General features: G+C 53.5%; 3 protein-coding genes and 4 non-coding genes across 14 annotated transcripts; 5 read left to right on the top strand and 2 right to left on the bottom strand.

The window, feature by feature from the left end:
• Window positions 1–846: 846 nt before the first annotated feature.
• PROCA1 (protein interacting with cyclin A1) lies at window positions 847–9,845 on the bottom strand. 6 transcript variants are annotated; one of them, XM_045525359.1, is made up of 5 exons: window positions 9,505–9,845; window positions 4,381–4,467; window positions 2,394–2,529; window positions 1,966–2,121; window positions 847–1,881 (listed from the first exon to the last, which is right to left on the bottom strand). In XM_045525359.1, the coding sequence occupies exons 1-5, from the start codon at window positions 9,593–9,595 to the stop codon at window positions 1,215–1,217; spliced, it is 1,137 nt and encodes a 378-aa protein (XP_045381315.1). In that variant the 5' UTR covers window positions 9,596–9,845; the 3' UTR covers window positions 847–1,214. The 6 variants fall into 6 exon arrangements, with proteins under 6 accessions (XP_045381315.1, XP_045381316.1, XP_045381320.1 ...); XM_045525360.1 differs by having other exon boundaries at window positions 1,975–2,121; XM_045525364.1 differs by lacking the exon at window positions 9,505–9,845 and adding an exon at window positions 8,946–9,148.
• A 2,695-nt stretch (window positions 9,846–12,540) lies between these two features.
• Window positions 12,541–16,172, bottom strand: RAB34 (RAB34, member RAS oncogene family). Of its 3 annotated transcripts, XM_045525356.1 has the most exons (11): window positions 16,012–16,172; window positions 15,546–15,758; window positions 15,239–15,330; window positions 14,228–14,296; window positions 14,034–14,135; window positions 13,868–13,932; window positions 13,682–13,733; window positions 13,452–13,533; window positions 13,290–13,380; window positions 13,051–13,158; window positions 12,541–12,968 (listed from the first exon to the last, which is right to left on the bottom strand). In XM_045525356.1, exons 2-11 carry the CDS (start codon window positions 15,597–15,599, stop codon window positions 12,901–12,903), a joined length of 783 nt encoding a protein of 260 aa, XP_045381312.1. In that variant the 5' UTR covers window positions 15,600–15,758; window positions 16,012–16,172; the 3' UTR covers window positions 12,541–12,900. The 3 variants fall into 3 exon arrangements, with proteins under 3 accessions (XP_045381312.1, XP_045381313.1, XP_045381314.1); XM_045525357.1 differs by lacking the exon at window positions 16,012–16,172 and having other exon boundaries at window positions 14,228–14,293; window positions 15,546–15,972; XM_045525358.1 differs by lacking the exons at window positions 14,034–14,135; window positions 16,012–16,172 and having other exon boundaries at window positions 15,546–15,972.
• Window positions 16,173–17,991: 1,819 nt separating this feature from the next.
• On the top strand, window positions 17,992–21,256 carry RPL23A (ribosomal protein L23a). Its single transcript, XM_045525355.1, has 5 exons — window positions 17,992–18,141; window positions 18,814–18,997; window positions 20,258–20,434; window positions 20,888–20,957; window positions 21,188–21,256. Exons 1-5 carry the CDS (start codon window positions 18,117–18,119, stop codon window positions 21,200–21,202), a joined length of 471 nt encoding a protein of 156 aa, XP_045381311.1. The 5' UTR covers window positions 17,992–18,116; the 3' UTR covers window positions 21,203–21,256.
• LOC123621386 lies at window positions 18,656–18,722 on the top strand. Its single transcript, XR_006729114.1, has one exon. It is a non-coding gene; the product is annotated as a small nucleolar RNA SNORD42 (small nucleolar RNA).
• Window positions 20,100–20,171, top strand: LOC123621392. The gene has a single exon (XR_006729120.1). It is a non-coding gene; the product is annotated as a small nucleolar RNA Z17 (small nucleolar RNA).
• LOC123621387 lies at window positions 20,749–20,815 on the top strand. The gene has a single exon (XR_006729115.1). It is a non-coding gene; the product is annotated as a small nucleolar RNA SNORD42 (small nucleolar RNA).
• Window positions 21,001–21,073, top strand: LOC123621393. Its single transcript, XR_006729121.1, has one exon. It is a non-coding gene; the product is annotated as a small nucleolar RNA Z17 (small nucleolar RNA).
• Window positions 21,257–21,409: the final 153 nt, after the last annotated feature.

Here is a 21,409-nt window from a genome sequence, read left to right as displayed (position 1 = left end):
CCTCTCTCTCCCAACTCTCCGACTCTTTGTGGGGTGACTTTCAAAGCAGCGTTTGGAGCTCTGAGGGCTCCCTGACTCCCTATTCCGATCCATCAGAGGCGATGATTCCTAGAACAGGCTTCTGCATCAGACTGCCTGGGGCATGTCCCTGTTCTACTTCCTAATCCTGTGACCCCGTGCCAGCTCCTGTTGTCTCTCAGCTGGCTTTCTTATTTCTAACAAGGAGACTGTGATACCTACCGCATCGGCCGCTGGGAGGACTGAGATGGAGTGTGTGAGCTCCTTGGCCCAGTGCCTGGTACCTCATAAAGACTGTACATTCACTCACGCTCAGCTGCCCCATCCACATGCCTACTAGTCTCTGGCATACTGGAGAAAAGCCACAAGGAAATCTGGGTTTCTCAGTTTGAGCCCCTGCACCTCGCTCTCTACCCTTCCCTTTTCCCAGCTGGGCCTTGGGCTCTGACATTTTTCTAAACAAGTCAGGTGTTTGTGTCCCAGGGTGGATCCCATGCTTAACCTGCTCCAACACACACACCCTGGCCCCACTGCGGTTTTTGTTGTAGACTCCTGGTGTCCCTGTTTCTTCACAAGGGCTTTATCTCTCGGTTTTGTGAGTCGGTGCTGGGTGAGGCTTCCGCCTCCCTCTCTGCTTGGGGCTCAGCTGAGAAGTTGGAAAAGGCAGCTGCTGCCTGGACTTGGTGCACTCCCTCCCCCGCTTTTCTCCATCAGGAGCTGGGGGAAGGAGCTGGCCTCCTGCCAGGACTCAGCTCTGTTCCCTTCAGCACAAAAGGTCCTCCAGGGTCTGAGGCAGGGCCACTCAGAGGAGGAAAAGGCCAGGCACAGTGGCAGAGTGGGTCAAAAGGTTCCGTTTATTGGGGGTGTCACTGCAAACAGTACTGCCTATCCTAGACGTGGATTACACACAAAGGGGTCTCCCAGGAGAGAAAGGAAACCCTCCCTGTCCTCCATCCAGATGTACTCTTCTGCCCTGGTCCTAGGGGGTCAGGAAGAAAGGGCTGTGCCCCTCTCCTTCCCTCCCACCTACCTTCCCCTGGGCTTCCTCCTTGAAAGCTGGATTGCCTCTCAGAAACCCCTGCACCCCTGAGCCCACCCCTCCCGCCAAGAAGTAGCCAGGTCGGAGGGAGAGAGAAGAGCAGCAGGGTTGGCTACAGGCTTGATGACATTTATTCTTCACCCTGATCGCCCTGGCCTCAACTGAGATTGGGGCTTGACGCTGGGGGAGATTTCCTCTTGTTTACCTTCCTGGTTTGCAAAGGCTTGGCCCCAAGCTTCTTGGCCTGGACCGTGTTCTTCTCTTTCTTCCTGAGCGATGACTCAACAACGTCCTCACTCGAGTGCTCCTCCTGCCCCCGGTCATGGTAACTGTCCTCACTCTCCAGCTCTTCCCGGCTTTCTGGGCTGGACTCGGACATCCTGGCCAACTCTCTCGGGCTTAATGACCGCCTCAGGTCTGGAGGTGAAGACTCTGATTTAACCGGGCTTTTCTTCTTAACCAACTTGCCTTTCTTGGCTTTTTTCTTTAGCTTTGCCTTCTCATCCATCTCCTCCTCTTTATCTTTCTCTTTTTCCTTTTTCTTCTTTACTTTCTTGATCACCTTGTTGCCCTGGAGCTTCCCTGTGGGGCTCTCAGAGCGCCAGATGGTGATGGGCGCTACAGAGTCAGGAGCATCAGTGACAGTGCTGGTGGCTAGGTCGGTGGTTGTGGTGGGCCCCACCTGGGTGGGGATAGGAGGCTTGCTTTCCTCTTCCTCCTCCTCCTCCTCCTCTTCCTCTTCCCCATTTAGGTCATCTGTCCCACACTCGTGGTGGAAGGGATGGTGGATCACTGCCACGGAGATGGGCCTGTAGCTTTTGCACCTGAGATGAGGAGGTGGGAAGAAAAGGTGGATGGGTGGAGCGGTACTGCAGAGGCCCCTTCCGCAGCAGCCCGCTGCCACTCACCAGCCGTACCAGAACCGCTCCACACACTCCTCCTCCGGGATGAGCGCCAAGCAAGGGGATGGGATGATGTTGAAGCAGGTCGGGGTTACACCTCGGGAGCAGGTTGGGCCTGAGTCTCGGGAGCCGCCATTTGTCTTCTCTGAGCAGTCCTTCAGCCTGCCACACACGGGACTCTCAGCCCGGCTCCCACACCGCCATGACTCCCCAGGGGCCCAGAGCCAGCAGCCTGAGGGAGCGTGGGCTTCTGCTGGGCTCGGCCCAGGCTACCAAAAGACCTCCTCCCCATTGCTTCTGGAGCAGAGCAAGGTTTGCCAAGGTGGGGCAGCACCAGGTCAAAACAGAAGAGGGAGACCAAAGGTTGAAAGGGGGAACCACGATTGAGTTTGGACCTGGCTCTGCCGTGGGTCCCCTGAGGAGGAGGCCCTCACCTAGAATCACAGTCGCAGTGGCTGACAGAGTGTAGGTGCAGGCTGTGGTGGCCATAGTCAGAGGTGAAGGGGTAGATGATGTGCCCAGTGCACTGCTTATGTTTCCAGCAGCACCTGTCAATCTCCTTGCAGTCACCTGCAGGGGGAGGGTCTGGGTCACTCAAGGCAGTAGCAGCACAGCTCAATCTAAAGCCTCACCAGATTCACCTGGCACCACCCCTGGCCCCCCCACCCCAACTGTCTCTACTTCAGTAGTAGTAACTCGGCCCAGCACTGCCCTTGCCCCAGTCCACTGCATGCATCTGCCCCCTGCAGACTCCCAGGCAGGTGTCCTGCTCCATGTCTGACACACCAACCCCCCTGCTGTCATGCGAGCCTGCTCTCCCGGGGCCCTCCACTGACTCCTGCCTGCCTCTGACCCACCTGCTTGAGGTGATTGGTGACCCCGCTCCACAAGGCACCTGGTAGGGGAAGTCCCTGCTGCCATGGCAGACTGGAGCTCAGGAGCGATTAGAGCCAGCAGCAGCAGCAGCAGCGTCAGTTCCCATGTCTGCCCCGCACAGCCTCCAATGCCACCCCAGCCGCCAGGCCTACAGTGGCACGTGGCACAAGCCTGGAGGGGATGCTAAGACCCAGGCCACTCTACATAATGCTCCTTGGCTTCCCCTTCAGCCTCTGGTCCTTCCCTCTCTCTCTTTTCTCCCCCAAGCCCCTTTTTCTTCCTCCTGACACCCTTCTCTCCTCAGTCCCTGTCCCAGGCCCTTGTCCTGATTGTTCCCATTCTCCTTTCCCAGTCCCTAGAGCCCCAGAGTTCTGAACAACCCACCCCCAGCCTGAGTCCCTCCTCCCACTTTTAGGCAGCACAGAGACCATGTCCCCTTTCCCAGGTCGCAGGAAGAAGCTGTTGGAGTGAGAACTTGGGGTCAGGTAAAAACCTTGGAGAAAGTCCCCTGCCTCTGTGGCCCAGCTGAATGCCAGTCTACTGTCTGGCCTCTGAGCCTACCTAAGGCTCTGGTCTACCATGGGCTGTCCCCTCAGGGCACTGTCTAAAAGGTAAGCCCATTAGGTGACTCTACCTGCCTCTCACAGTCCTGGAGCCCAAGGTCTCACACCAGCCAGAGGACTAGGGATCTTACTGCAGGTTCCTTCTAGACATGGGCTCCACCCCACCCTGGGGGAGGAAGTGGGTGGGCCCTGCTGAGTTCCCTGGCAGCCTGGCATAGGGTGCTGTAGCTGGCTAACTCCCTGAAAACAGGCAGTGAGGACTGCACCTTCCCCCAGGCCCCACCAGAATCAACCCAGACGGTGGGTATGTTAGTCCAAGTGGCCTCGTGCTGAGTGGAGAACAGCTTGGTCTGAGGTTCACCTCACATTGCTCTTCCTTCTCTTACCCCACGAGGCTATAAAGATCCTGAGTTCCCCCTCCCCATACCCCTGACAGGCTTGGTGACCTCTGTTGCTGCATCCCTGCCTCCTGTGCCCTTTCTCCATCCCTAGGGGAAATGAGGAAGGCATGTATGTGGCAGGACCTGGGAACATCACCACCACCTCGGCCTTGTTCAGCACTGCTGAACTGGGGCAAAGGACAGCATTGTGACAAGTGCCCTGAACTTGTGGTTGGACAGACCAGAGTCTAAGTCTTAGTTCTGTCACTTGCTGGGTGGCCTAGGGCAAACTACTTCTCTAACCCTTCGTTTCCTAATCCACAAAATGTGAGCGTGGTGATAACATATTTTGCAGGGTTGTTGGGAGGACTCAAGTTCACATACATCAAAGATATGATTTGTGTACCATAAAGTGCTAAACACAGGAAAAGGGTGATGGCGGCCTTGAGAAAGGGCATCTCTCTGGCATCTGTAGGGGATGGGGTGGGGGTGGGGAGCTGGGTAACCCCTTCAGGACCAAACACTTCCTTCCTTCTACCAGGTGTTAGCTTTCCCAAGTGAGGGTGGTGGGGACCCTGGGGCCAGAGGTCTCCTGCACCCACCTTCAGAGGAGAAGGTAGACGCATCAGTGCTGGACGCCACACCAGCCAGCAGATGTCCTCTCTCCCAGCTGGGTAACCTGCTTACATCTGAGAGAGCACAGAGTGGCTGCAATGGCAGCACCCCTCCCCACGCCATTCATCCACCAAACATTTACTGAGGAGCCTGTCAGGCCCCCAGCTGCACCCTGGCGATGCAGAGATTTAAGCAATGGTCCCTGCTGTCGAGAGGGTAGGAGAGAGAGTGCGGAGAGAGAGACACAGGGAAGGTTCCTGACAATAGTGTTAGGCTGATAGAGAAGAAAATGGCAGGAGCACAGAACAACGGCCACCTACTGAGACTGGGGAAGGGGGTGGACTTATGGAAGACTTCTTGGAAGGAGCGTCACTGGAGCTGGAGTGATGAATAGGAGTGAGCCAGGGTCTAGGCAAAGAGGGGCAGCTCCAGAAATTGTCCCAAGGTATATGGGCTTGGGCAGAGGGTGTCCCTGAGCAGATCTGCAACTGGGGCAGCAGCTCCCCCACCCATCAGCAACCACAGGGCAGTCTGCCACTTGCCCTTTCATTCCCACAACTAGCTGGATCCTTTGAGGCACCACACTTGAGACCTGCTTAAGGAAGGGAAGCTGACTGCTTGGGTCTTCAGTGGGCACTTGGTCATCCTTCTACAGGTCCCTGGTCAGCTCCTTCTGTTTTTCACAACACAGTAAGTACTCAAAGTTTGTTAAATGAACAGCTTTAAGCACTTCCTAGAAACTCCTGCACTGCTATTGTTCCTCTCAACAGATAGTTTCACCAGTATTATCTGTAGATGCTCCTACCCTCAACAACTCCTCTAGCCTGGGCAACACGTGTCCCTCCTCCCTTCTCCCCAAAGCATCTATATTCTAGTTCCCAGCCAGAATTATCACCTTCTCCCTCTTCACTGGCTTTTTTCACCCCCTAGAAGCTATGACCATCTTTAAACAAAACTGTATCAACCCTGTTTCTCCCTCTACCATATCCTCCCCTTTTCTTTTCAATCCAAGTTTATTCATTTATCAGATGTATACTGGGCCACTTCACTAGGCACTAGACTTCAGTGAGCTCAGTGTCTTCACCTCTTTTCTCTCCTCCAGCCACCTGCAAAATGGCAGCCATCCACACCTCTATCAACATAGGCCACCAGCAATCTCCCAATAGCCAAACCTGGTGGCCACCTTTTCGTCTCATCTCGCTTGACCTTACTGACCAAGCAATGTCTTTCTTTTGCAAACTCTGTTCATTGGGCTTCCAAGGCAATCCTCTCCCATCTTCTTCTTCCTTCCCTGACTACTTCTTTATTTCTTTCCTGCCTCCCTTGCTGTCCCCTTTTCTCTGCTGTACCCCTTAAGTTGGTGATTACCCAGGTTCTGTACTTGGCCACCTCCTCAGAAGATTCTACAAAAGCTTGTCCTGGATAATGTCACCCAATTCCATGGCTTCAACATCCATCAATAAAATGAAACAAATCTGAGTCTCCAGTTCAGACCACTATCCAGAGCATATGGCCAGTGGATGTTCCCAAAACATCTTAAAGTCAGCATGTCCCACACAGACATACCATCTTCTCCCTTCTGCCCATGAACCTCCTCTTCTTGTATCCGTCATTTCAGACACCAACAGACACCTCGGTTAAAAATCTAGGGATCATCCTTTCCCTCACTTTCACACCAACTTGATGACCAAGTCTTGCCATGCCTACCTGCCCTCACATCTGCCTATGTCTTGGTTCAGACCTTCATCATCTCTGACCTAGACAGCTTCAGTAGCCTCCTGCCTGGCCTCCTGCCTCCTGTCTCATTACCCTCATCCCATCCTCAAAACGCAGCCAGACTGAATTTTGTAGAATCCCAACTGGTCAACCACATTCCTCATTTTTAGTAGCATCCCACTGCCTTCAGTATAAAGTACAAACTCTTTATCATGACATAACAAGTACCCCAAGACCTGGGCCCTGATTCCTCCCTTGGTTGTCAATTCCTTCCACCTATCCTTCCCTCCTCCCAGTCCTCCCTCTTCTATACCTTCTTTCCTGCCACCCACTCCCAAGAAATACCTCCTTATCTTGGAAAAAACAATGCTATCCAAGTGGAATTGGTCACATACATTTTGTGCTCCTTTACCCTGGAACTTGTGACATTCGTGTATTTTTTTTTTTTTCTTTTTTGAGACAGAGTCTCGCTCTGCTGCCCGAGCTAGAGTGCCATGGCATGAGCCTAGCTCACAGCAACCTCCAAGTCCTGGACTTAAGCAATCCTCCTGCCTCAGCCTCCTGAGTAGCTGGGACTACAGGCATGTACCACCATGCCCGGCTAATTTTTTCTATATATATTTTAATTGGCCGATAATTTTTGTTTGTTTGTTTGAGACAGAGTCTCACTCTGTTGCCCGGGCTAGAGTGAGTGCCGTGGCGTCAGCCTAGCTCACAGCAACCTCAAACTCCTGAGCTTAAGCAATCCTACTGCCTCAGCCTCCCGAGTAGCTGGGACTACAGGCATGCGCCACCATGCCCGGCTAATTTTTTTTTAATATATATATATTTTTAGTTGGCCGGATACTTTGTTTCTTTTTTTTGAGACAGAGTCTCACTCTGTTGCCCGGGCTAGAGTGCCGTGGCATCAGCCTAGCTCACAGCAACCTCGAACTCCTGGGCTCAGGTGATCCTTCTGCCTCAGCCTCCCGAGTAGCTGTGACTACAGGCATGCACCACCATGCCCGGCTAATTTTTTTGTATATATTTTAATTGTTTGGCCAATTTCTTTCTATTTTTAGTAGAGACGGGGTCTCACTCTTGCTCAGGCTGGTCTCGAACTCCTGAGCTCAAATGATCCGCCCACCTCGGCCTCCCAGAGTGCTAGGATTACAGGCGTGAACCACCATGCCCGGCAGGATAATTTGTTTCTATTTTTAGTAGAGACGGGGTCTCGCTCTTGCTCAGGCTGGTCTAGAACTCCTGACCTCGAGCGATCCTCCCTGCCTCAGCCTCCCAGAGTGCTAGGATTACAGGCGTGAGCCACCGCGCCCAGCCAATTTCTTTCTATTTTTAGTAGAGACAGGGTCTCACTCTTTCCCAGGCTGGTCCCCAACTCCTGACCTCGAGCGATCCTCCCCGCCTCAGCCTCCCAGAGTGCTAGGATTACAGGCGTGAGCCACCGCGCCCAGCCCTACATTCATGTATTTATAGCTCCTTGAGAGCAAGACCCATATTTCATCTGCCTCTGTATCCACAGAGCCTGGGACATGGAAAGTACTCAGTTGGCTGATTGAATTAATACATGAGTAGAATAGAATAGACCCCTATTGGAGCCAAAAAGAGTCTATGGCACTGTAGATTCTACCCAAGGTTCAAACCTGGGGAGCTTTTCCAGGGATAGAATAGAGAATTTACGCAGGACCCACACCTTCATAATGCCAGGCACCGTGCTCGTCTTTTTAAAATATGCCTTTGATTCTAAATCCCTACCACAGCCCCAATCTATTGATGGGGACACAGAGACTCAGAGAAGATAAGTAATTTGTCCAAAGACATAAGTTAAAGATGGCAGAGGTAGGACCGGGCGCGATGGCTCACACATGTAATACTAGCACTCTGGGAGGCTGGAGCAGGAGAATCACTTGAGATCAGGAGTTGGGGACCAGCCTGGGCAAGAGTGAGACCTCATCTCTACTAAAAACAGAAAAAATTAGTTGAGCATGGTGGTGCGCCTGTAGTCCCAGCTACTCGGGAGGCTGAGGCAGAAGGATTGCTTGAGCCCAGGAGTTTGAGGTTGCTGTGAGTTAGACTGACACCACCACACTCTAGCCTGGGTGACAGAGCAAGACTCTGTCTCAAAAAAAAAGGCAGAGGTAGGATTCAAACCCAGGTCTTCCTGGCTCCATAGCCTATGCTCTTTCAGCCCTATCTACTGACTATAGACAAGGTAACTCCATATGTCATGAGCTCCACAGCTGAGTCTTAAAACCACATTCAGCTCCCTATCCAAAACCTGTCCTTCCAGCTGTCACCTCTTACTTCACCTGCTTTTCAACTGCCACACTGCCAACTCCTCGCCCTCTGGTTTTACTCAATCCTGACTCCACAGCCTCCCTTATCCACCCTGGACCCTGTGGTCATGCCACAGGGGCTCGAGCCAGGGCCAGGATTCAAACTGTGCTCTGACTCCACTGGCCTTGCTCTTTCCAGAGCCACCATGAAAGAGACTTTTCATGCAGGCTCAGAGCCTGCTTATTTCCTACTGACTAACTTCCCCCAACAAGCCCTGACATCCATCAGCTCTGTTTGTGAGGGGGAAGACAGGAGGAAGGACATTTAGTAACTCTCCTCAGATCTGAGAAGAACAATCTGCTGTTTAGTTCCACAGAGAACAGAAGGAGAACTCTGAATGAAGCAGCAGTCCAGAGCTCCTGCAGCAGGAGTGATGGAGGCTGGACGCGGGAAGGACTTCATTATGGATGAGGAGGGTGACAGCGTGAAAGGAAGTGGGAAGATTGTGGTCTTTTTCTCGCGGGGCATAAATGGGAGCGCAGAGGCGTAACTCAAGACTCACAGGTGATGCTCATTTGTACAGAATCCTCCCCGTGCTGCGGAGCCAAGGAGTTCCCCCCGCCCTTGAAGCACAGGAGGTGGGCACCAGAGCAGCCGAAAGGGGAAGGGAGGGAAGGAGAGAGGAAGGCGGGGAGGAACCACGGAAGGGAAGGAGGGAAGAGGAGGGAGCAAGGGAGAGGCAGTGCGTCCGCGTCTCCTTGGAAATGCCTCCCCGGCCCCGCCCCCACCCAGAGGCAATTGTGATGTCACCTGTGGAACCCCCAGCCTCCTTCCCGCCCTCAGGGTCAATGGAACCGCCCGCCCCAGCCCCGGCGCCTGGGTGGGAGCTGGACCCCTTATGGGCTCGAGCCAAGCCCGGCGCCTCACAGGCAGCTGCCAGAGCCCGCAGCTGCGGCAAGTAGTGCCTCCCTACCCTGCAGCCGAGAGTTCCGGCTCTGGCTCCAGCCAAACTGCGCAGGCCCGGCCCCCGGTCCCGCCTCCTCCGTCAGGACCCGCCCCCAGCTCCGCAGCGTCCCACCAGCCCCGGCCACGCCCCCGCCCTTCTGCCCGCCCCTCCTTACCGCGGCTCCCGCCCTCGCCCCAGACCTTGGCCTCGCACTCTGTCTTCTTCTCGGTCCACCTTTCGATTGTTACTGTTGTCCTGACCCACATGGCTCTCAGCCCAGTTCTTGTCTCTACAGGACCCTTCCTCGCCCAGCCGCAAACTCCAATCTCAGCTTCGCGCCAGTCTAGCCCCTAACTGCGCCTCATGCTTGCCCTGTGTCCCCACCCACCTCCCCCCTCCCGCTCTAGGCTGCGTTGTCTTCCCAGCCCGGGTCCTTCATCCGGGGCCTCCCAGCTCCACCCAGGCCGCTCTTTGTGCCACCTTTAACCCTGGTACTGCCCCTTTATCTCAGACCTTACTGACAGGCCCAGCCCTCAGCCCCACCCATCTCCTCTCTAGACCCAGCCCTGAGTCCCGCCGGCAGATTGTAGCCCCGCCCCTAGATCGCAGCCCCAATTCCTAGGGCTACGCCTGGCCACGCCCCCAGCCCCATTCTTAGCCCCGCCCCTTCTCTAAACCTCACACTTCAGTCCTGCTCCCCGCCCCTCCCAACCTTTCCGAACCCGGCCGCAGCCCTTGGCCCCGAACACCCGCGGAGCGACTGCCTCCAAGCACCCCGATCACCACCCTGCCATCCCCGCCATCTCCGAGGTACCCCCGAGTTGGGCGGGAGGCCGGGATGCCCCTCTCTCCACCCACAGGCCTCACCACAGGAGCCCAAGGCCACACTCTCAGATGAAGACTGGAAGTCAGCTCCCAGCCACCCGGTGGCGGCCAGACCCCGGGCCACCAGAGGCAGCCACCCTTGTGCCGCCAGTCCACGCCCTCCACCAGCCCCCATGGGGCACTCTGTCCTAGAGACAATACTGCCCAATCGAGAGTCTGTATCTCCATAGGCTTGTCCCATCCCGTGTGCAGGGTAGGCTGCATTCGGGGCAATCTCATGCCAAGTAACACAACACATCCCTCACACTCGTAATTAAGTACAGCATACACACTCTGCACATGCATGTATCACACACAGCACACACAGAAAATCTACTCACCACACACAGACTAATACAACATGCACACGACCCTCACACCACACAGAAGGCAGAACTGCCCACAGCACCCCTAGTACAAACATTCCACCCCACGACTGTGGTGCAGGCTTCACTCACACACACACGCGCACACGCGCACACACACACACGCACACACACACACACACACACACACACCGCATTGCGTTAACAGGCACTGTGCAAGGCAAGCCTAAGAGCAGTGCAGTGAGGGAACAGAGATGGGAAAATCAATGGCAGTAGAGTGTGAAAAAGAAAGGCACACCACCGGCATTCCACACACCACACCCCTCAATTTCTCTTGGCACTAGCTTCCAAGGCCAGGATGGAGGGGGGGGAAAGGATGATGTTTGAACCTTGTTTTTTCCAGGGCCATCAAGAGTCCCTCCTGCTGCTGCTGCTGCTACTGCTCTGCCTAATCTCAACCCTCACTTTCTTCCAGACCCAAGTCCTGAGTGGGTAGGGCCACTGCCCAGGTCCTCCTGCTCACAGTAGCTCTAGTGGTTTAGGAACAGCAGAGGTGGCGCAGCCAAGAGAAGGGAGGCATGCAGAGATGCCAGGCATGAAATGGACAGGGCACCTGCTCCTGCTGACTGGAGCCAGGATCTGTGTTTTTTTTTTTTTTTTTTTGAGACAGAGTCTTGCTCTGTCACCCAGGCTAGAGTGCTGTGGCATCAGCTTCAAACTCCTGGGCTCAAGCAATCCTCCTGCCTCAGCCTCTCAAGTAGCTGGTACTACAGGCATGCACGAGGATGCCCAGCTAATTTTTTCTATTTTTAGCAGAGACAGGGTCTCACTCTTGCTCAGGCTGGTCTCGAACTCCTGACCTCAAGTGATCCTCCTGCCTCGGCCTCCTGGAGTGCTAGGATTACAGGTATGAGCCACCGTGCCCAGCCAGAATCTGTGTTCTAATCTTGGCCCTCTAAGGATGACAGGGGACCCACATGTGTTGTCCTCCTTTGTTGGCCTAGATGTCTGAAGCACTTTCAGCCAATCTAGAACTCTGAATCAGATGTCAACAGGAAGCCAGGGACTGGGTCACTCTTCCCCATATAAAAGTTAATATAATAGTTATAATAGCTAAGGTTTTTTAGCTCTTCCTATGCATGTGTTGGTGCTTTATCTTATTTCAATAATGCAACCTCATGAATTCAGTACCAACAGCCCCATTTTACAGATGAGGAAATTGAGGCACAGAGGATAAGCAATTTGCCTGAGTTCTCATCACTGGTAAGGGTAGATAGCCAGGATTCAAATGTAGGACCTCCTGAATAAGAGCCAGGGCTGGGGCCCAACCTCCCTGGGCCATCTGGTCAACCCAAAAAGCTTTCAAAACTCAATTACTTCTCACTTTGTTTCCCTCAGAAAAGTATTTTTAAAAGAAAAGGCAGGGCCAGGCATGGTGGCTCATGCCTATAATTCTAGCACTTTGGGAGGCCAAGGCTGAAGGATCCCTTGAGGCCAGGAGTTTGAAACCAGCCTGAGCAAGAGCGAGACCCCAGCTCTACAAAAAGTAGAAAAATTAGCTTGGTGTGGCGGCACATGCCTGTAATCCCAGCTACTCTGGAGGCTGAGGCAGGAGAATCACTTGAACCCAGGAGTTTGAGGTTGCAGTGAGCTGTGATGACACCACTGCACTCTATTCTGGGAAACAGAGCAAGATCTTGTCTCAAAAAAAAAAGGCAGGAAAGCGTGAAAAAAGGAAAAAAATTATCCAGTGGTGGAAATTTGGGTGTAAGCACCAAATAGGAGGGCACATTTGGGGGTGATGGACCAGAGGAAAGGGCTCTCAGAGCCAGACATTCAGATTTCATACATGAGGGCCCAGTGCAGCCCCCAAACCTGATCTCTGAGCTCCCAGCCTAACTGAGCCTGCCCAGTGGCCAGGGATGGCCAGAATCCCTGTAGGCAGCTTCAGTCCCACGATGGCCATACAGCCTTGACCATTCCACATCCCTCTTCTCCAACAAAGGACTCCAGACCCAAAGTGCTAACAACAAAGAGATTTTAATGCATAAGGCACAGTGAGGCTGGAATCATTAAGCATCCTCCTATCCAAAGAGCCCAGCAGGCTGAGCAAAAGCAGCAGGGACACTCCCCCCCAGCACCTGCTGCGCAGCCTGGAGAGCCCCAGGAGGAGTAGGGGGGCATCCAGTCTTTGGCATGGTGCCTGGGGGCAGGAAGTGACTAGCATGGTCCCAGCTACCCCTCTGGGGACACTGCCACCAAGAGGCAGCTCTTTGGTCTGGAAAAACAGTCAGTGCAAATGTCTAGGGGTCACGCTCTGGGGGAGTCAGGGTGGCACAGTGCCCCAGGGCTGGGGAGATTCTGGACAGTCTCCTCACCCTTCATGGGCAACATGTGGTCTTCTTCTTGCTGGTAGTTAAGTAGAGGTTGCTGTCATCACTGTTGATGCCTGAAGAAGGGTAGAAAATATGTGAAGCAGGGACTGGAGGTGCCCCTTGCTCTCTGCCACCCTCAACCAGGCGGGCACTCACGGACAACATCCCCAATGCGCCGGGCCCCTGATTTCTCCAGCTCAGCTAGCACATTGGCCTCAAAGGTCAGTGCCGCCACACGGAAGAAGAATTCCCGCACGTTCTCACCTGGCACAGGGGACAGAGAGGTGCTCAGGGACAGTGCCAGGTCTAGGAGCATCGCGCTCGGCTAGAGGTGTGGAAGTGAGAGGAGAGTAGGCAGGAAGGGCACAGCAGAAGGCCCAAAGCCTCTGACTCACCAGTGAGAGATGAGACTGCCCAGTACTCAGCCTTAATCTCCTGGGCCACCTTCAGGGCATCTTTCTCCATTAGCACATACTGCGCAGGAGTCTGAGGGAAGGTCAGAGTCAGATGAAGGGTTCCCTCAGCAAGTTGGGAAGTCCCCCCACTGGCACACTCACACTCAGGTCCTTCTTGGAACCCACAAGGAAGAGAAGCACGCTGGAAGGGTCATTCTCCTTGAGTGCATCAGCTAGCCACTGCCTGCCACAGATGGTGGAAAGCGAGGGACAAGTGAGCCTGATGGGGCCCTCTCTGGTCTTAGATGCAGGCCTCTTCTTCCCTGACCACCCCTCTGTTCTGAACCCTCTCTTCCCAGAGTGCCCCATTGTACTGCAGCATCCTCACATACTTGGTATGTTCCAGGGAGGCCACATCATTCAGGTTGAAGACAATGATGATGGCTGGAAGAGTGGCAGAAACAGCCCCAGGTTGATGGGGAAGACACTACTGGCTCATTTCCCCAATCCCCCCAGCTCTAGATTAGAGGCCAGGTGCACTCTCAGACCCACCTAGCCCACTTCACCCAGCCCCTTACCTTGAGCTCCTCGGTAGTAGGTTGATGCAATGCATTTGAACCTCTCCTGTCCAGCGGTATCCCAACTGGGAGGAAGGAGGAGTGAAGCACAAGCATGTGGGGACTGGGTGGTAGGGTGTAGGTGCTGGGGGAAGGGATAGCTAGAGGGGGTGGAGGAAGCACTCACAGCTGCAAACTGAAGGGGACGCCCAGCACCTCAAATCGTTCCATCTCAAAGTCCACTCCGATGGTGGCCTTATAATTCTTATCAAAGGTGTCTTTGCAGAACCTGAGGTGGCACCAAATGCTCTGATCTGGAGCCCAGCCCACCTGGCTAGGCTCAGCCCCACCCTGCCTAGCCCAGCTCCAGCACCCCCTTACCTATTAATGAGGCAAGTCTTCCCCACGGAGAGGTCCCCAACCACTATGACCTTGGAGATCTTAAATCTGCTGGACACAAGAGTAGGCAAGGGGAGTGGGCACCAGCTCTTTCACCCTAGGGAGTTCCAGTGCTCCCTACTAGGTCCAGAAAGGTGGCTGGACCCAAGCTGAGGTTACCAGAGACACCAGGCCTCCCAGAGAGCTGCCTGGACAGATGTGCTGGAAAGAAGGAGAGTTTTGTCTGTTTTTTTAGAGATGGGGTCTTGCTCTTTTTGCCTAGGCTGGAATGCAGTGGCACCATCATAGCTCAATACAGCCTCGAACTCCTATACTCCAGGGATTCTCCCACCTCAGCCTCCTGAGTAGCTGGGACTACAGATACCAGCTCAGAATGCATCTTAAGTGATAGTGTTTTCTATTCAATAAAAGACAGTGATAGAGCCAGGTGTGGTGGCTCACGCCTGTAATCCCAGCTATTCAGGAGGCTGAGGCAGGAGGATCCCTGAAGCCCAGGAGTTCAAGGCTGCAGAGACCTATGATGGTGCCACTACACTTTAGCCTGGGTGACAGAGCAAGACCCTGTCTCAGAAAGAAAAAAAGGGACCCAACACACTGCCTGGCACACAGTAAATGTGTTAATAAATGCTGGATCAGTGTGTTATTAGTATTACCCCTATTAACTCATGATGAGACTCATCCCTGTAGACACAGCCAGCCCCTTCCCCGAGCTCAATGGATGGTATGTGGGGAGCTGAGCAGGTGACCACCTCCCCATGTTGGACACCTTCTCTATATCAGGAATCCAGCTGCCACCCTTCTACCCCAGGCCATCTCACAGGACTAACAACAACCTTGTTGGGAGGAAAGGAGAACACAGTGGCTTCTAAAGGGCAATGACCATATAGCCAGCAGGGGCTCAAATGGGGCCCCATAGAGGTGGTTGTGTACCCTTGCTAGGATTACAGGGTGTCCGGGAACCTCCTTTCTTTGTTATGGGTGTCCCTAACTCACCCCACGGTGCCTGTCCGGTGTTCCTGGCAGGCGCAGGTGACGCGGGGGTGGAAGTCTTTGTGCACGTGCAAAGCGGCCTCCTTCCTCAGGCACTGAGTGAGAGGGAAGGGAGAAGAATGGGGCTCACCCACTCCTGGCGCCAGTCCCGCAGCCAAGCGGCCCTGTGGGGGGTGGGGTGGGGGGACCACCCAGAAGCAGCAGGCCTAGCTGGGCGGCAGGGCTGGGCCCAGCTCTAACTGGTCGGGTGCCGCCTCCTCCCCGCCCACACTCGCTGCAGCCAGAAGCCCGACGTGGCCCTGGCGCCTACCTGGGGCAGCTCTGCCAGGACGCGGTCCCTCCGCACCGGCGCCAGAATGTTCATCTTGCCTGCGGCCTCGGGGGGCGCCCTGCGAAGGCGCGGAGGCCTGATCCGCCCCAGCGACCCGGGCCCGTGGAGACCCGACAATCACTCGCGGCCGGGGTGTCCCGACTATAACTCGGGGCCACGGGGAGCCTACGGGAGCCCGTGGTCTCGGAGACGCTACGACCACCGCAGGCCACGGGGAAGAGACAATCACCCGGGGCCGGGGCGATCCCACAATCACCCTGGCCCGGGGCGTCCCGAAAACGACTCGGGGGCGAGGAGACCCCTCGGCCGCCAGTTGGGGACGGGGAGTCCCGTCGGAGGGGGCCCGGGCACGCGTAGACCCTACAATAACGCGGGGCCGAATAGTTCCTACGACAACCCGGGGCCGCGGAGACCCGACGTCAACTCGGGGCTGAGGCGGCCCTACCATAACAGAGCGGCCGGGGGGCGCGGAGCGGCCCCGCCGCACGGGGTCAGTGTGGGTAGGGGTGGCAGCCACGGCCCGCAGGCCGCTAGAGGAGGGCGCGAGGGGCCCTGTCCAGCTGCAGATCTCGCGTCCCACTCGGCTCTGGCTCCGCCAGCGCTGTAACACGATCCCCGGAAATTCCTGGAGAAGGGCCGCCCCCGTCCCCTCTCCCGGCAGCGCCGGTCCTCACAGCCCGCCCTCACCTCCCCCTCCTCTCCTCCCCACGACGCTGCTCCGGGTCTGGCTCCCCCGCCGGACGCCTCACCGGGCACCAGGACCGCCCCCAGTGAGGCTGGAGCCTACCCCCCAGGCTGCTCTCCCCTGCACCTCTGTGCGGGGCTGCGCCTTCGTGGGGATCCTTACCCAGCCGAATTGGTGATGGGGAACCGGTGATGGCTGCGCAGCATCTGGCGAGGGCAGGAACCCGCAGGGAGGGGAAAGGGGGAGAGAGAAGGGGCCCAAGGAGAGGCGGCGCTTCGCTCCTCGACTCCAGGCCTGGGACGTGACTCATAGTCTTCCCCCGTTCGCCCTTCTGCCCTGGGGATTGAGGGGATAGCGTAAAAGGGGTGCCAGGGTCGGAACGGGGTACCCACCGAGGAGAGAGACGTCCGAAGTCTGGTGTCTTTTCCTCTAAGGCTGCTGTGCAGTTAGAGGGATGGGAAAGCTGAAGACCAAAGCTACCTCTTCTGATGGAGGATAAAGAAAGGCTAAGTGTACCGGGAAACACAGCTCTTTGGGGTGGTTACTGCTCTAGAATACGGGGACACCCCTCTGGTATGGGCGTTCATTGCTCTAGCCCCATTGGAATCTTCTCCCCCAAGAACAATTTTTCCTTTTTACAAAGTCTTTCAGGACAGAAGGGGCACAACCAATTTCACTGTCTAAGGGGACATCTCTGGTTCTATGAGGTTGGAAGGGGAACAGAAAGGATGGAGTGCGGGTGGGTGAGGCACAGCCCCTTCAGAGAAGCAAACCTGAGAATTATGGAACCTTACTCTGGGCCAGCCTCCGTGGCTCGCCTGTAATCCTAGCACTCCGGGAGACCAAGGCGGGAGAATCCCTTAAGGCCAGGAATTCAAGATCAGCCTGAGCAAGAGCAAGACCCTGTCTCTACTAAAAATAGAAAAAATTAGCCGGGCATGGTGGTGCGCACTTGTCCCTTGAGCCCAGGAGTGTGAGCTAAGCTGATGCCATGACACTCTAGCCCAGGCGACAGAGTCAGACTGTGTCTCAAAAAAAAGAAAAAAGAAAAGAAAAGAAACTGTGTCAGAACTGAATTTGATAACTGGGACACGAAAGAGATGACTAGTTCAGGGCAGGGGACTGTGAGTGAAATTTCTTCAGAGGAAGAACTGGAGAAATCTGTGCGCTGTGTATTTGGAGTATGTTCTTTTCTTTCTTTTGGGGGGGGGGATTTGGAATATTGATAGAACTTCGAGTATTATCAGAAAAACGCAGGAAAATTAACAGTGTCACGGGTAAAGAGAGGGCAGATGTGGCAGCTTTGTATCTCTTCTGATACCTCTCTCCCTCCTGACTCGATTTTCTCTGCCACCAAATCACTGTGTTGTTGATAATCCACATCCCTCTCTGGACCTCAATTTCTACAGATGTTGTTTGAGAAGTTAGACCGGGAAAATCCTGCTCTAGCGCTCTGGAACTTAACTGCATCCAACTTCCCGAGTCAATCTAACCCCATTCTTTCTGGCTGGCAGTGTTCCTGTCTCCTGACAGTGCAATCCTTGTCTTCCCTGAGGCAGGAAATTGTTGAAGATGAGAAGCGCCCTGGACCAAACCTGAGCTACAGCCTGCTATTCCACAGGCGTGAGCAAATAAACACGTGTCTTTAAAAAACTACAACCCCCAAGAAGCTTTAGGGCTCTCGGAGGGGCGGGGCAGCGCATGCTTACTCCCTCTCGCGGGGCTATTTAAACAAAACTACCATTCCCGGCGGGCGCCACTCTACAGATTATCCAATGAGCTCTAAGTAAAAAGCATCGCGAGTCTTTGGTGAGATTTGGCGCTATAAGCCCGTGGAAACGGGCCTTAGAGACCCTTTTCACAAGATGGCGCCGAAAGCGAAGAAGGAAGGTGTGTGTGAGTTGGGGACGGGGGCCACAGCTGGTTTGTCTGAGATCCTCGCAGAGCGAACGAATTGAGAGGACAGCTGCTGGGCTAGGCCCAGAGCGCCCTGCTACGGAGCTGTTTCTGGCCTTTGGGCCATGCTGCGGCGTCTGTGGGCCGCATGGGCCCAGCCGCATGCGCTGGGTCCTAATGAAGGGGACTGGTGAGGTAACCAGGCGGGCATTGCCTTCCAGGGAAAGCCAGATAGTCGGCCCCGGGAAGCTGCATGGGTGCACAGGCTGGCGCTCCCATGTCTTCAGGCATGGGAGGAATTGGTGTCCTTTGGTTTACGCGTTTTCCTTCCGTTTTATTTTAAACGGGACCATATGCCCACCGCTCCCCGTGATTTTGCGATGGTATGTGTAAAAGTACTAGCACACATCTTGGCACGTATCGAGTGTTCGTTTAGTGCTGGTTGCTTTTCTTTGTTTCGTCGTATCCCTGGAGTTACTCCAAGTTGGTCACCTTCGCCCCAAGTATCGTGCAGATGATGGAAAAATCTTAATCTCCTGAGACATGTGATGTCTTCAAAGGAACCACTGATGCACGTGTGGCCATGGGCGCCCATGACAGATCTTGAGACCGTAAGTGAGCGGTTTTCTGAATCCCGCACTCTCGTTTTCTTTCCTTCTCTACCAGCTCCTGCCCCTCCCAAAGCCGAAGCCAAAGCAAAGGCTTTGAAGGCCAAGAAGGCAGTGCTAAAAGGCGTCCACAGCCACAAAAAAAAGAAGATCCGTACATCACCCACCTTCCGGCGGCCAAAGACACTGAGGCTCCGGAGGCAGCCCAAATATCCTCGGAAGAGCGCCCCCAGGAGAAACAAGTCAGTACCTGCCTCCTTACCCATGAAAAGATGTTTGAGTATCCTCCGTTGGTAATTTGGAAATTTACCCACCCTGGAGCATGGCTTCTCAAACATACATTGGCACCTAATGTGCTTCTGTAATGGGAGTATGAGATTATTCCTGTCTTATTTAAGAGCAAGAGAATTTTTTTTACAATACTGGCAGGGATTTATCGACCCAGAGTTTTCTGTTAGGTTAATCATTACTTCACATGTGGTCAGGCTTTGAAAATTCTTTCCTTTTTTTTTTTTTTTCTGAAAGTATAAAGTAGAATTAAAGAGATGTTCCTTATCTTAGAGTTCCAGCTTTAGTTCCTTGCTTTTGGCATCTACTGCTGTTGGGAACAGTCTCTTGAGAGTAAGGATATGGACTGATTCTTGATCGATAATGGGGATTCAGTTATCTGTATTGGGCAATGATGGCCTACAACAGTGTATAGAAGCTTCTTTTTGTTCTTCCAAATTTTCACACCGTGTTCAAGGAATGGGCAAAAAGTTTGGGCACCTAATTTTTTTGGTATCAAACTACTGGTAATAACTGACTCTTCCGGAACCACAGATTAGAGTAGAGCCATGGTAGTAGTTGCTATCAGTGGGTTTTTGCTGCTCCCAATGTTTCCAAAGAGAATGGAGTGGGTTGTGTCCATGGAGGAAAGCAGGTAACAGACTCCCCTCCAATTTGGTCCTAGAATTTAATGTGATAAGAGATTGAGTCCTGATCTAGCTTCAAAACAGGAAAGTGGTATCTGGGTAAACAGCGTGGTTTCTCTGATTTTCAGGTGGAAAGCTATGTTCTAGCTGTGTGTGCTCAAGCAACTGCAAGTTTAACCTGTGTTGTAAATAATCAGTTGCTGTCAAGATTTGGTGACCCTTAAGCATAGAGCCCGTTTCCACAACCAAAAGAGGCAAAAATGTTTGATCCAGTCTTATAGTGAAGCACCAACACAGAACTCTAGCAAATGAAAGAGTTTAAATTACAAAAGATGATTCTTTAATAACTTAAAGAATGAGAGCCTTTCAAGTGAAAGAAAATGCACAGGGTTCTATCCCCTAGCTGGGGTGTCAGGCCCTTAGATTTCTGGGTGCAGGTGATGACACTATAAAGCGACCAAAGTCTGAACAAAATGATTTCTACCTCATTGTCTGATGCACCTAGGCTTTTCTGGGCTTGAGCTCCCCAAGACGACCCATCCTTCTGCTAGGCTCAGGCCAGACGACCTCATTTTGCCTTTTCCCCAGGCTTGATCACTATGCCATCATCAAGTTCCCCTTGACCACTGAGTCTGCCATGAAGAAGATAGAAGACAACAACACACTTGTGTTCATTGTGGATGTCAAAGCCAATAAGCACCAGATCAAACAGGCTGTGAAGAAGCTCTATGACATTGATGTGGCCAAAGTCAATACCCTGATCAGGTAAGTGGGGCCCCAAGGGATGGGGAGGCCAGGCTACAGTCAGAAGCCAGAAAACCTGTATGTTGTACAGTTCCTTGGCATTCCTGCTGTAATTATAGTTCTTTGTGTGGAGTATAGACCAGAGGAAAATGTCCTTCTAGGACTTGATTTATGTGGTTGGTACTCATTTTTTGGGTCCCTGCCTCTGTTGGCAGAGGCCACTAGAGTTAGACAGTTCGTATTAGATATTCTTGGTTTAAGTCTTAAAATGACCTGTGATGTTTCCCATAAAAGGGAATTGGCTTTGTGGCTTTTTGGCTTCTCTAGCCCCCACAGGGCAAATGAGGGAAAGATGATTATCTAGAAAAGAATGATAGGAACAAAGGAACCACTTAAATGCCAGAAGACTTGGGGAGGGGGTAAAGGGCGAGGGCCTGGGTTCAGCGGGGACTGAGGCTTCTCTCTCCACCTCAGGCCTGATGGAGAGAAGAAGGCATACGTTCGACTGGCTCCCGATTACGATGCTTTGGACGTTGCCAACAAAGTAAGCTTCCTTTTCCTGTAGACTCCTTAATACCAACCCCCTGAGTGTAAGTGATATATCTATTAGTGACCAAAGTCTGAGTTTTGCTTATGAGTCATTAATTGACTGACTGCACCCTATCTTAAGTAAGCCTTACCCTCGTATTCCCCTCATTTTCCTTTTTAACCATGACTTTCCAGCTTAATCTTAACATTTCAGCTCCAGTAACAAAGCTCCCTTTTGTTTTTCAGATTGGGATCATCTAAACCGAGTCCAACTGGCCAATTCGCCAATTCTGAATATATTATCTTTTCACCTTATCTGTGCCTCTTGTCTTTATGTCAGATTGTGGTTGGATTTGTGGGGGTGGGCATTCTGTGGTTTACCCAGGTACTGAGATTGTTAAAGGGTCTTGCACAAGACTCTTGTTCTACTTACCCTCTTGTAACACTCACCTTATCACTCCACCATAC

Source organism: Lemur catta, chromosome 15 (genome assembly GCF_020740605.2).
Source record: "Lemur catta isolate mLemCat1 chromosome 15, mLemCat1.pri, whole genome shotgun sequence".
Taxonomy (NCBI): domain Eukaryota; kingdom Metazoa; phylum Chordata; class Mammalia; order Primates; family Lemuridae; genus Lemur; species Lemur catta.
Note: the sequence above shows the minus strand (reverse complement) of the source record. Positions and strands in the feature narration are given on the sequence as shown.